Source organism: Schistocerca cancellata, chromosome 11 (assembly GCF_023864275.1).
Source record: "Schistocerca cancellata isolate TAMUIC-IGC-003103 chromosome 11, iqSchCanc2.1, whole genome shotgun sequence".
Lineage (NCBI taxonomy): Eukaryota > Metazoa > Arthropoda > Insecta > Orthoptera > Acrididae > Schistocerca > Schistocerca cancellata.
In genome coordinates this window covers 12,359,541-12,372,389 of record NC_064636.1, presented here as the reverse complement: position 1 = coordinate 12,372,389, position 12,849 = coordinate 12,359,541, and the positions used below count along the sequence as shown (strand labels likewise).

The following is a 12,849-nucleotide window of genomic DNA, read 5'->3' as shown; positions in this document are numbered from 1 at the left end:
TGCGCTAATATGAAACTTTCTGGCAGCTTAAAACTGTGTGCCAGACCGAGACTCGAACTCGGGACCTTTGCCTTTCGCAGCAAGTGCTCTACCGACTGAGCTTCCCGAGCACGACTCACGACCCGTCCTCACAGCTTTACTTCTGCGGAGTGAAAATCTCATTCTGGAAACACCCCCCAGGCTGTGGCTAAGCTATGTCTCCGCAATATCCTTTCTTTTAGGAGTGCTAGTTGTGCAAGGTACACAGGGGAGCTTCTGTGAAGTTTGGAAAGTAGGAGACGAGGTACTGGCAGAAGTAAAGCTGTGAGGGTGGGTCGTGAGTCGTGCTCGGGTAGCTCAGTTGGTAGAGCACTTGCTCGCGAAAGGCAAAGGTCCCGAGTTCGAGTTAATCTGCCAGGAAGTTTCTCATTGTTGTTGATTCTCAGAGTACTTTAACAAGTTACCTGTTGCATAAATTGATCATCGTGGTTTCATTCTGCCAGCGTGCTGTCTGTGGCTCGTGAATATCTTGTAATGTTATGTCAGCCTCACTGCCCTTTTTTTTTTAAACTGATTTGTGCCTGCAGGATGTATACGACCCGGTACAACCGGGAGAAAACTGGGAAAAACCTGGGAATATTTTAGAATTCTGGGATATTTTTTTTGTTTTGGTTTTCAGTTAAATTTTGGTAATTTTGACTGGTAAGAAATAATACTCTAACAAAGGATATTACTGCATCCCGCTACTGCAGAATAATACTGCAGCACTAAAACGTGAACAAAAGAAAAAACTAAAATAAAACCTAAGTTGCGAAGGAAATGTGCCGTGTACGTACAGTGCTCGTACAAGCGTCTCCCAGGAGCGAAATGTGTCAAAGGCTTTAGGAAGACTGTGCAATGCCTCATAACAACAAATTGCCTCCAATGGACATGACGTCACAACTGTTTACATTAGATTCGTATGAGCAGTTGAGTCGTGCATGTACATACTCCCGCTTCTGTGGCAGTTAGCTGTATAAGCAAGGAGCAAGATGCTACCCGGAAAAATTTTACTGGCGCGTGCAAGCTGCCACATTCACTGGGAGTGAACTGGGGTATCTGCCCCGGGCAGCAATTTCAGTCGAGCATTAATCGCCTTGCTGAACAATGAAGTTAGTTTTGTCGGTTTGCTAAAGAAATATGGCTTTATTAATCTTTCCCGCTGATGCAGTTTGATTTGAAACTAATTTTTTTTAACTAAATTTTTTGCCAATATAGGTGTCCGCTTAGTCTACACCTACATCAATGTGATTACTCTGCTATTCACAGTAAAGTGCTTGGCAGAGGGTTTAATGAACCACCTTCAAGCTGTCGCTCTACTGTTCCACTCTCAAACGGCACGTGGGAAAAATGAGCACTTAAATTTTTCTGTGTGAGCCCTGATTTCTCTTGTTTTATTCTGATGATCATTTCTCCCTATGTAGGTGGGTGGCATCAGAATGTTTCCGCAATCAGAGGAGAAAACTGGTGATTGAAGTTTCTTGAAGATCCCGTCGCAACGAAAAACGCCTTCGTTTTAATGATTGCCACTCCAATTCACGTAGCATGTCTCTATCTCCCCTATTTCGCGATAATACAAAACGAGCTGCCCTTCTTTGTACTTTTTCGATGTCATCCGTCAGTCCCACCTGATGCCGATCCCACACCGCACAGCAGTACTCCAGAATAGGGCGGACAAGCGTGGTGTAAACAGTCTCTTTGGTAGACCTGTTGCACCTTTGAAATGTTCTGCCAGTGAATCGCAGTGTTTGCGTTGCTCTACCCACAATATTATCTATGTGATCGTTCCAATTTAGGTTATTTGTACTTGTATTCCCTAAGTATTTAGCTGAATTTACAGCCTTCAGATTTGTGTGACTTACTGCATATTCGAAATTTAACTGATTTCTTTAAGTACTAGTGTGAATAACTTCACACTTTTCTTTATTCAGCGTCAATTGCACCATACAGATATCTTATCTAAATCATTTTGTAAGTAGTTTTGATCATCTGATGATTTAACAAGACTGTAAATGACAGCATCATCTGTAAACAATCTAAGACGGCTACTCCAGTTGTCTCCTATGTCGTTGATATAGATCAGGAACGATAGTCTTGCCTAATGTTGAAATTGCTGTGCCAACGAATGAGCCAGGTGAAACCTTTGTGGATGCTTGTGTGATGTCCTTTGAAGCCTCAGTTCTGGCTACCAGTACTTCCAAGTTCAGCGATGTTGTGTTTTCTGCTCATTATTGATATTTTTAAGGGAATACGAGCAGGGACTAAGAATTTATCACTCTGAATGATATGTCACTGTGCTCTGATACTTTTCATCGAGCAGAATTCATTTGATGTTTGTGTGGTTGTGGTTAGTGTTGCTTTAATTGTTGTTCTTTAAATGTATACGTTGTTTTAAGTGCTGCGCTGATTAGCCGAGGAACTGTTAAGTTTGGTATGCTGATGATACATCGTTGTCATTTCACTGTCAACAAGTCTATCAGTGTTAGTTATATTTGTGAGAAGTGGAATGGAATGCCGTATAAGCGTACTCATTCCAGTGGCAACTATTTCCGTAAGTTGCGCGTCGGTTAGTAGTAATAGGGTGACGTTGCTCGTGATTATATAGCAGTGCATCTGGAATCGAATGGACGTAGTTCACCAGGTTTTTCTAATACATAATAATAGGTGGTGGTGCACATACTAATTGTCCTTCCACAAAGTGTGAGTAATTGTTCGTGCTTCAGTAGGTTTCCAGGTTATGTTTACCTGAGTGTCACTGATTTCTGAAGTTGTTAATAGGGCAGTCACTTGGGTATCTAGCTAGAGATCAAATTTGTTGTAGCATTAGTGTTGTAGTTGTATCTTTCATTTCAACCTTTCAATGGTTGACACTTGCAACTCACATTTAGGGGCCTTAAAAGAATTCCAAATTGTAGTGCTACTAATGGCTGATATATCTTACGACATTTGAAGCAACTCCCTCGCTTTACTTAGTTGTTATTTTCCATACGAGGTTATACTTCACGGTAGGTGAAGTTGACCGCGGTCGCGTTTCTAAGGACATTGTGAAACGTGTATAACCTGAAGTATTTCAGAGCAATAATTGGTGTGTGCCTTAATTGCCTCGGTTGGTTGACTTGGGGATGAACACCAGCCCCCCTCTCATTTATTGCTCCTCCGACTGAACACTACCCTCCCTTCTGTTACCAAATTGACGAGGCCTCGAAGGGACAGTATCTATTGTATCACCAGTTCCTCTTTTAGCTGACCACTCAAAAATGTCTTGTCTTCCTTATTACGTTCATTACCTGTTCGTTAACAACAGTATGGAAAGGATAGATTGCTAATCACCACATAGAGGAGGCATAGGGGAGCCCCCGCACCCTCTCTGGGGACCTCCCTCACACCTCACACCCTCTTCCATAACCCCTACACCCCCTCTGGGGACCTCACCCACACCCTCTGACCCACCTGTACCCTCTGCCCCCCATACCCTCTGCCCCCCCATACCCTCTGCCCCCCCATTCCATCTGCCCTCCCCCCACTCCGGTCACTGGGCCCCATGCCATCTGGTGCCTGGATGCCCACTGCCCCCCTACCTGCCCCCCTCCCTACCTGCCCCCCCTCCCTACCTGCCCCCCCTCCCTACCTGCCCCCCCTCCCTACCTGCCCCCCCTCCCTACCTGCCCCCCCTCCCTACCTGCCCCCCCTCCCTACCTGCCCCCCCTCCCTACCTGCCCCCCCTCCCTACCTGCCCCCCCTCCCTACCTGCCCCCCCTCCCTACCTGCCCCCCCTCCCTACCTGCCCCCCCTCCCTACCTGCCCCCCCTCCCTACCTGCCCCCCCTCCCTACCTGCCCCCCCTCCCTACCTGCCCCCCCTCCCTACCTGCCCCCCCTCCCTACCTGCCCCCCCTCCCTACCTGCCCCCCCTCCCTACCTGCCCCCCCTCCCTACCTGCCCCCCCTCCCTACCTGCCCCCCCTCCCTACCTGCCCCCCCTCCCTACCTGCCCCCCCTCCCTACCTGCCCCCCCTCCCTACCTGCCCCCCTCCCTACCTGCCCCCCCTCCCTACCTGCCCCCCCTCACTACCTGCCCCCCCTCCCTACCTGCCCCCCCTCACTACCTGCCCCCCTCCCTACCTGCCCCCCCTCCCTACCTGCCCCCCCTCCCTACCTGCCCCCCCTCCCTACCTGCCCCCCTCCCTACCTGCCCCCCTCCCTACCTGCCCCCCCTCCCTACCTGCCCCCCCTCCCTACCTGCCCCCCCTCCCTACCTGCCCCCCTTCCCTACCTGCCCCCCCTCCCTACCTGCCCCCTCCTCCCTACCTGGCCCCCTCCATACACACACCTCTTGACCTACCCCATCTCTCTCTCTCTCTCTCTCTCTCTCTCTCTCTCTCTCTCTCTCTCTCTTTCACATTTTCTCCTTTTCGTTAGTAATACCTATTAGCTAATGCTGAAAATGTTCACGAATGCTGATGATTATTGGGTATTGCTTGGGTCACTTTTTAATTCGTATTGACCATAGGGAGTAGAAGCTGAGACCACTTTTCAAAATCCTGCAGTAAATGCAGGAAGTACAGAGCTTAGCATATTATGCATTTCTATAGCTAAATACAACACTTCTACAATTAATGTGAAATATGTTCTTGCTCTCATTTACAGTAGCTGTTTCAATTAATATTCCTTTTGACGGAAAATTTCATTAACTGCTTACCTCTCGAGCTGAATGTAAACGTCAAGTTGATAGGTAGAAATGTGACAGATTAATATGTTTTTGGCATATTTCTGTATACATCTTTTGTTCGCTGTGACTTCGTGGGTGTTGACACTGCACACTGTTACCTCAGTGACATACCCCACATCTCCGAGCCAGGACATAATAGCACGGAAGAAATGCAATGCCCACTAGGTACAACAACTTGTCACAATGCTGCAATTTTATCCCACCTCGACGATGGCTGTATCCGTTCAAGTGCAAAGACGATGAGAAAAACCTACGAACAGTATCCGATTCCAAACTATTTAACTTGCGAACCGTTCCTATTACTGCAATTGTTATCTGTGTGTTTGGTAGATGTTGGGTAACACATCACTCTACTGGAGTGACATACAGCACAATATTTATAAAATAACTAATGTTGCTTTTGTTTTCACAGTGTAAATAATACATAATAATTCAGGGTTTATACAACCCGGGTCAACCGGGAGATCCGGGGAAAACCCGGGAATTTTTTCATCCGGGAGAAAACCGGGAATTGTTTTTCATTGTTTTGGTTTTCAGTTAAATTTTTGTGATTTTGACTGGCAAGAACCAATACTCTAAAGAAGGATATTACTGTATCCCACTACTGGAGAATAATACTGCAGCAACAAAACATGAACTATAGGGGAGAAAAAAACGAAAATAAAACTGGAGTTGCAAAGGAAATGCACCATATACAACAACAAAACAGTGCTCATACAAGCATCTGCCAACTGAAAATCGTGTCAAAGGCTTTGGGAAGACTTCAATGCTTCATAACAACAAATTGCCTCCGATGAGCGTGACATGACAAGTGTTTAAATTAAGAGTCGTTTGAGTAGTTGCGGGCAGGCTCTTGCACCTGCGCAGTTTAGTCGCGTATGAGTAGTACTTCTCCCGCTTCTGGTTACAGAAATGTGGCTGGTCGCCACTACCTAATATTGCCCCAGTTCGGAAATTAAGTAAATCTGGGGCTTCCGCTTAGTAACGGAAGGCCAAAATATGTTATTAGTTTCAGATTTTATTTCCACTTTTCTGACAGTCAAGTATTAATCGCCTTGCAGAACAATGAAGTTATTTTTGTCGGTTTACTAAAGAGGTTTGGCTTTTATTAATCTTTTTTGCTGGGGCAGTCAATTTATTTGAAATGAAGTGTTTAATTTCACACTCTTGGCTGGTTTCAACTGTTTGCTGCATTTCAAATGCATGTATGGCATTATGCCATAATAAAGAACCAAATATGAGATAATACAACACTGGTACTCCAAGAAAATTTACATCCGAATATGGACATACAAAGGCTTAGCCGAATTATGCATTTTAGCATGGTTCACGAAATTCCGATGCTCTTGAAATATTCTCTGATGTCTTGTTTCTTTTATGACATTATGTAACATCTTTTAATGTTCTACACGTACGGAACATACGGGCTTCCTGCATCACCGTAGCTGTGCAAGCGCGGTGACGCCTGTTACCTGGCGCTCTCTTGCAACTGCTGAAAAGAACCTATTTCTGACAGGTCGCGGGAAAATATTGCGAATGGTGGTTTGAAAAGCGTTACATTCAAAGTAAATTTCCTTTTGCGCAAGATGAACTGTGTGCGAGAATGTACGATGGATTTCTTAAATCACAAAGCGTTTGACTCCATTAAAAATCAACTCTCTGAGGACGACCATTTAGAAGAATTTCGAGCCCAGATCAGACATTTACATTGTTGTTCAAAATTTTCTTAACTTAAACCGTGAACTTTTCTTATTTACGTGTTCGCACTACTTAAGAGTGATCTTGCTATCGGCTGACTACATCACGTGTCCTCTGCTGTCATCAGCTGGCGATATCACGTGACACGAGCTATGACTGGCTTACAAAAGCACATCGCAATCTCGATTTCAATGCTTCGGAAAATGACATGCGGTGTTTGGTGGAATTCAAATTTATACTTTTGTAATACGAAAATATGCAGTGTACGTGTTGCAGCACATAAAAGGTCTTCGAAAACGTGTTTTTCCCTCCCTGAGTTTCATTCTCTAATGTGCCGGGAAATTCTACGTCGGTATATAAAACTGTAAACATTCAAAGGATTGACGAGTTTTACAGTGCCGAGGAAGAGTGTACTGTCACTTAACACTGAAAAAGTGTATTTTCACCCGGGAGAATGTGTATTTTCAACCAGGAAATCCGAGAAAAATCCGGGAAATTTTTTCTTTGTTCACATATACACCCTGTAATTTGTTTTTGTTGTTGTTTATAACAGTGCCTGTATTTTTGTAGTAATTTGGTAGTGTCAGAGGGTGACTCTGCAAGATCCCCCTCCTCCGTTCTCTCACCCCCGGTGTCTGTTTACGAGTTGCTCACCGGCTGCCGGCAGATCCGAGGGCAGTACGGCCCCAACTTGGACTCGCTGGGAGTGGGGGACGTGGTGGGCGTGTCGGTGGACGCGGCCGGCCGGCTGCACTTGTGGGTGAACGGGGCGGACCAGGGGGTCGCCGCTCAGGACCTGCCCGCGCACCTGCACGCCCTCGTCGACGTGTACGGCCAGTGCCAGCAGGTGGGTTTGGTTTTTTAGGGACAACTACTGCAGTGTTACGTGGCTTTATGCTGAATTACAGACTTACTATTTTATCAGTTGATTTGTTTTCACCATGTAACGCCTGCTGTTTACGTCCTCCTTCGTTGCTGAGCGATGTATCACTTTTCGTGCTGACGCCGCAACTCTTCCTTTCCTATATCTTTACTACTTTTTATCTATATTAATGATGAACTATTGGTTTTGGCGTTTAACAACTTTTTAATAACTGTGGAAGTATTACAGGCATCGGGTCCCACATAATATGTCACCCGCCTATACGTTTCACACGAACCTTTCGAAACTCGATCAATCTGTTGACAAAGGGAAAGCAGAATATCTCTTCCTTTGACGACGTCCGACGACGACCTGGGAAGTTCGACACCCTCGTGGCCTGGGCTCTTCCGCGGCTCGCGGTAGTTTGCGGCATTCGTTTTCACACTACTCTCTTCTGGCAAAAAAACCACACGTCACCAGTACAAACTGTTCCAGAAAAATTAATTGGGCGATTGTCAGGTGGAATAAACTTTATAGTTTCGTGAAATATCCTTGAACTAACTTCAGCTGAATATGTATTTTGAAATAGACCTTAATAATCAAATTTATTACTTCAGTCTATTATTACGTTACTACAGTTGGTGTAAGCTTATTAAGTGCAACAATTAACTAGGATAACCAGTCTGAAATTTACAATTCACTGTCTATGCAAATAATTTGATAATTAACATATTTCCTCTTGATAATGGCATGACACACTCGGTTCAATAAGGTAAGGATCGGAAGGAACGTACATCAATTATTTCATTTCTGAAACATGTAAATATATAGAGGTGTGGTTTTTTTGCTAAGTTACAGCAGACAATATGGTGAATTTTCTGACATGTACAGGTAGTGACACAGAGGCATCCTCGTATAAAATCTCCTCGGTGTTCAGACGACAAATTAAAACTTGAGCTTTCAGAGATTGTTTGTCAGAGATGACTGACTGGAGCGAAACACGTTTCCTTTATAGTGACGTTTAACATGGTCATCGGTCGCGTAACGTTACTTGGAATTCTAGCTTCCACCATTTCCGTACACTGTCAGGGCGGAGTTGAGCGATCTGTGAAATTCTTGCAGGATTTTGTATAAAGAATTTTTAATGTTCGATAGTCCAGATCGCAATATTTTAACGGTCATCGATTACTACCGTATTTACTCGAATCTAAGCCGCACTTTTTTTTTCCAGTTTTTGTAATCCAAAAAACCGCCTGCAGCTTAGAATTGAGTGCAAAGCAAGCGGAAGTTCTGGAAAATGTTGGTAGGTGCCGCCACAACTAACTTCTGCCGCATAATATATGTAGCGCTAACACAGGCATGCTTTATAGGCACAATACTGGTGACAAAATCTCTGCGTCAATCAATAAATTTTAAAAAAAGGTGGAAAACGGGCTTTTTTCTCCACCTCGACTTTCGACCACTGCATTTTCATACATTATCCATCGAAGAAATGCAAATTCCTTATTGTTTATCTTCGAATGTAGCAGCATTTCAATGTACTATGAAAATCCGACTGGCAAGAATGTTTGGGATGTTTGTCAATATGGCCAACTCGTATGTTCTGAATTTTTTACTACCTGTGAGAAGAGATGGTTGCTGACACGAACTTTTATGAATTGTGAATCACATGCAGTATTCTCTAAACCATAAGAATAATGCAAATATAAACATTTTGCCATGTATTCTTTCATGTTTGCTGCTATCTCATTTAAATCCTGTCTGCCGAATAAACTACGAAACTAGAGTAGACAACAGCAAATGCGGAAGAATATACATATCATGTCATGTTTATATTCATATTGTTCTTATGCCTAATAGTGATAGTCAGAAATGAGGCATGGCAATTGACTAGATTTTTAAATCTAAGATGACTAATTTCTGTGCGGAATGTAATGTACTAAAGGGGCGTCTGCAAAGATTTTCAAACGGAGAAAAATTTTCGCTAACTCTCGTTCAGAACATCTTCTATCATACGCACTCTATTATTTGGTTCTTGTTGATTATCAAAGAAAGCAGCAGTGTAAGTAACAACAAATAGCAGTCTCTTGCCATTGTTTCGCTATCGATTCAAACCAGACGAAGCACGTGAAAAAGGAAGGGTACCCGTATAAATACGGACGGAGCGCCTGACACATAGCAACGGCTACCTGGTAGAGCTTAACTGCTAAGCTTACGACTCGAACCAAACTACTGTAGCTGTATCGTCATTCGTTCGACCTAAATTGTGTCTCGTATTACAGTGGACCAACTTTTTTTCGATAACTATAAAGTGACGAGATATCACACCCGGCCCACAGTCGCCTCCCTAGAAAGGTAGAGTGTTGTAGTGGCGCTCGACTTTGACTTCGGGAGCTGACGTCACTGGGAAACGGTGTCGTGTGGACAGAGGGATTCGCGTGTGCAAATGCGGGAAATCGGTAATGTGAAGGTATGACCGCACAAAAAAATTACCCAGTAGAAATCTGCAGGTGCAGTAACATTTTCAACAGACAAGGAGGTTATTATCTGAGTTGTGCCTCCAGATGAGCGGTTGAGACAGTGTTTTCGAGGAAATTTAAATCTTAGGGAGAGATTCGAAGCTGGGGTAGTCTCTGTTGCCCTTTCGGCCGTCAGTCACAGTGCATTGCGGTAGGTTGGGGGCGTACTGCCACATTACCAATTTTCCAGATTTGCGTGTCCGAATTCCAGATGACGTCACACTAGCAATGTAAGTCAGACGCTACACATTTAATGGTCTACATCGTCATATTTTCCCGTTTCTCGAACACCGGTATGTCTGCTAGTAGCTTTTAATATTTATCTCTGTACGTCCATCCGTTCAGAGATGGCTGCGGGACTCGGCTGTTCGGTACAAAATGTCAAATGAAACACCTTTCAGTTTTCTAGTTTCCAAACTTATATTATTTGGATACTAGTTTTAGTGATCTACTGTGCCACCTTCAAGCCCTCGACTGATGTGTAGAAAGGTGCACTGTAGCGAGCAGAAATCTACTAATACCAGTATTGCCGGCCCCCGTTTCGACCAGAAACTGAGGTGGAATCCCGTACACGTCGGTCAGGGGCCTGAAGGTGGCATAGGAAATCACTGAAACTGGGAGCCAAATAAAATAAGTTTGGAAAGTAGACACCTGAAAGGTGTGTCATTTGACGTCCTTTTACATTTATAGCTGCCAAGTTGACACCCTACCTCCCTCCTCGTAATTGAAATTGTATACTGTTTTCTACTACAGAAAAGGACTTTGACGATGTAACGCGTGTCGTGTCAGTAAACAGTGATGAAGTGACGGTTCTGCGATTGTCCTGCCGTCAGAGAGGTGTCACGAATGTCTGCCGTACCGTATGGAAAGAACTCGGATGCACCTCGTTCGCGAAAGTTAAGTGCGAGAAATCGGTATACGGCGTGCTGCTCCTGTTATAACGGTACTTTGCGGGCACGTGTGTCAATTAGCATCATATTAATTAAAATCGGGGAAGAATTAAAAAGGGGAAAGTAATACGAAAGGTTAATAACTGCACAGTATTACTAAGAAGCAGTATAATGAAACGTAATAAAAAGCAAAGTAGCAAAGACCAAGCGGGACAGAAAGATATAGGGGCACATTTGTTTTTTAATACATATAAAAGAACATGTAACACATTATTGAGCTCTCTACCTTCAGTTATCGCGATCGGGCTAGTCGATGAAAAAGTGGAACGTGACTGCGAAATTTGTTAAGGAGATTATTTAAAGACTCTTCAAGCACGTTTAAAATACATTACGTGTGACGAAGTAATCAGAGACATTTATTGTCGGGTGGAGTGAAAATGAATCCGACAACATAATTCGAACTTTGTGTTAGCTGGGAAAAATACCCTTGGGAAACTATTATGGTTGTGGAACCCACGAAAGTTGTGCACAACGGAAAGCTATATATTTTATAAAATGGTGAAACGCGTGTGCGCGGAACATTAATAGAATCTTATCCTTGGACAGTTGCGGGGGTAACTGATATAAACAATGCGCCAGCATAAAAAATAGTTCGCTTATTAACTACCAGATATTAATTAACGGGGACCTAAAATACTAAAAAAGGATAGGATCATCACCTCCAACCCCCAATTCGTATTTCATATTTAATTAGTGAAAAGAAAAGTGTTAATAAGCAAACTACATTTCAATTTTATCCACGATTTTGGCTTCATTACGAGGTCTTGACTACAGGATAAACAATATCTGTGGAAGTTGTATGCAACGTATCGTCATAATATTTAGCCAACCAATATTGTGGGACACCAAAAATGTAAATGCATGAAATTGTTCTTACAGCGGATGTATAATGTGCGAGTGTGACGAACTATATTGAGAAACTGAACATCCATTACGTACGGGCATGTTTATCTGCGAAAATGGTCCTTGTCAGTACATCGGCATAGAGTTCGAATAGAATCGCTGGAACATTGCAAACCATTCAGATTAATCGAACATCAAAATACGCATAATGCTGGTACCACCAGGATGTGTTGTTTCTCTTCACCCCCGTGGCAGTAATTGAATTAAGAGTCAGCCGGGAAATACATTTAAATCGATTGACGGCCATAGAGTTAAGCGTCACGAATTTTCAAACGTCCACTGCCACGTATGAAGGCGAGTGACACCATGAGTGTTAACGTCGGTCGAGGGATGCCGTCGTGATCGTATTGAATGACACGGAGTGGTTACACCGTCCAGGTCCGCATCGTCGGCGGCCCGGGCGAGAGCGCAACGCCCGACGAGGCTCCCGCCCTGCCGCTCGGCACGGAGGAGGACGACGGCGCGGAGGCGGTAGCCGCGGCCGAGCAGGCGGGGGTCGGACCGCCCGCGGCGGCCGCCGCAGCCTACGTCGCGGAGGTGGACGACGCGGAGGACCGGGACGGCCTCAGCGAGAAGGCGGACCTGGAGTGCGACGAGAAGGAGAAGGTGGAGGCGCAGGCCGAGGCGAAGCGCGGGGCCGGCGCACAACAGGACGAGGTGAGTGCGTCTTCCCACTGTTCCCCGCGAGCGGGTCTAGGTATACGGGCCCCACTCTACTTCTCTACGAGTCCAACTCTTATAGTGAACTGTTTACTAGTCTCTGTTGTGCCGGTGTCCGCAGATGCTATAAATGCATCAGACGACTCGAGATTGCTCTCGGAGTATAAAATGTTCGAACGGCCTACGAGAATACAGGCAGATATTTTTGTCCGATGTTGTCGTGTTCTTCAGTCCGAACACTGGTTTGGTGCAGCTCTCTGTGCTACTCTATCCCGTACAAACCTCGTCGTCTCCGAATAACGACTGTAACTTACATCTTCCTGAATCTGCTTACTGTTTTTGTCTCTGTCTCCATTTACAATTTTTACCTGTCTCACTTCACCCGGTAGTAAACTGGTGATCTGTTAGTGTGTCAGAATGTGTCCTGTTGACCTATCCCTTCTCCCGGTCAGGTTGTGCCACAAATTTCTTTTCTCCCCAGCTCCTTTCAGTACGTCCTCGTCAGTTACCTGA

The 12,849-nt window shown here is 44.7% G+C and overlaps 1 protein-coding gene across 1 annotated transcript in view; it reads left to right on the top strand.

The window, feature by feature from the left end:
- LOC126108819 (neuralized-like protein 4) overlaps positions 1 to 12,849 on the top strand; it is a 339,970-nt gene that overhangs the window by 260,578 nt on the left and 66,543 nt on the right. Inside the window, exons 27-28 of the mRNA XM_049914183.1 lie at positions 7,110 to 7,289; positions 12,055 to 12,333. Coding sequence (XP_049770140.1) covers positions 7,110 to 7,289; positions 12,055 to 12,333 — 459 coding nt within the window. The remainder of the gene's footprint in view (positions 1 to 7,109; positions 7,290 to 12,054; positions 12,334 to 12,849) is intronic.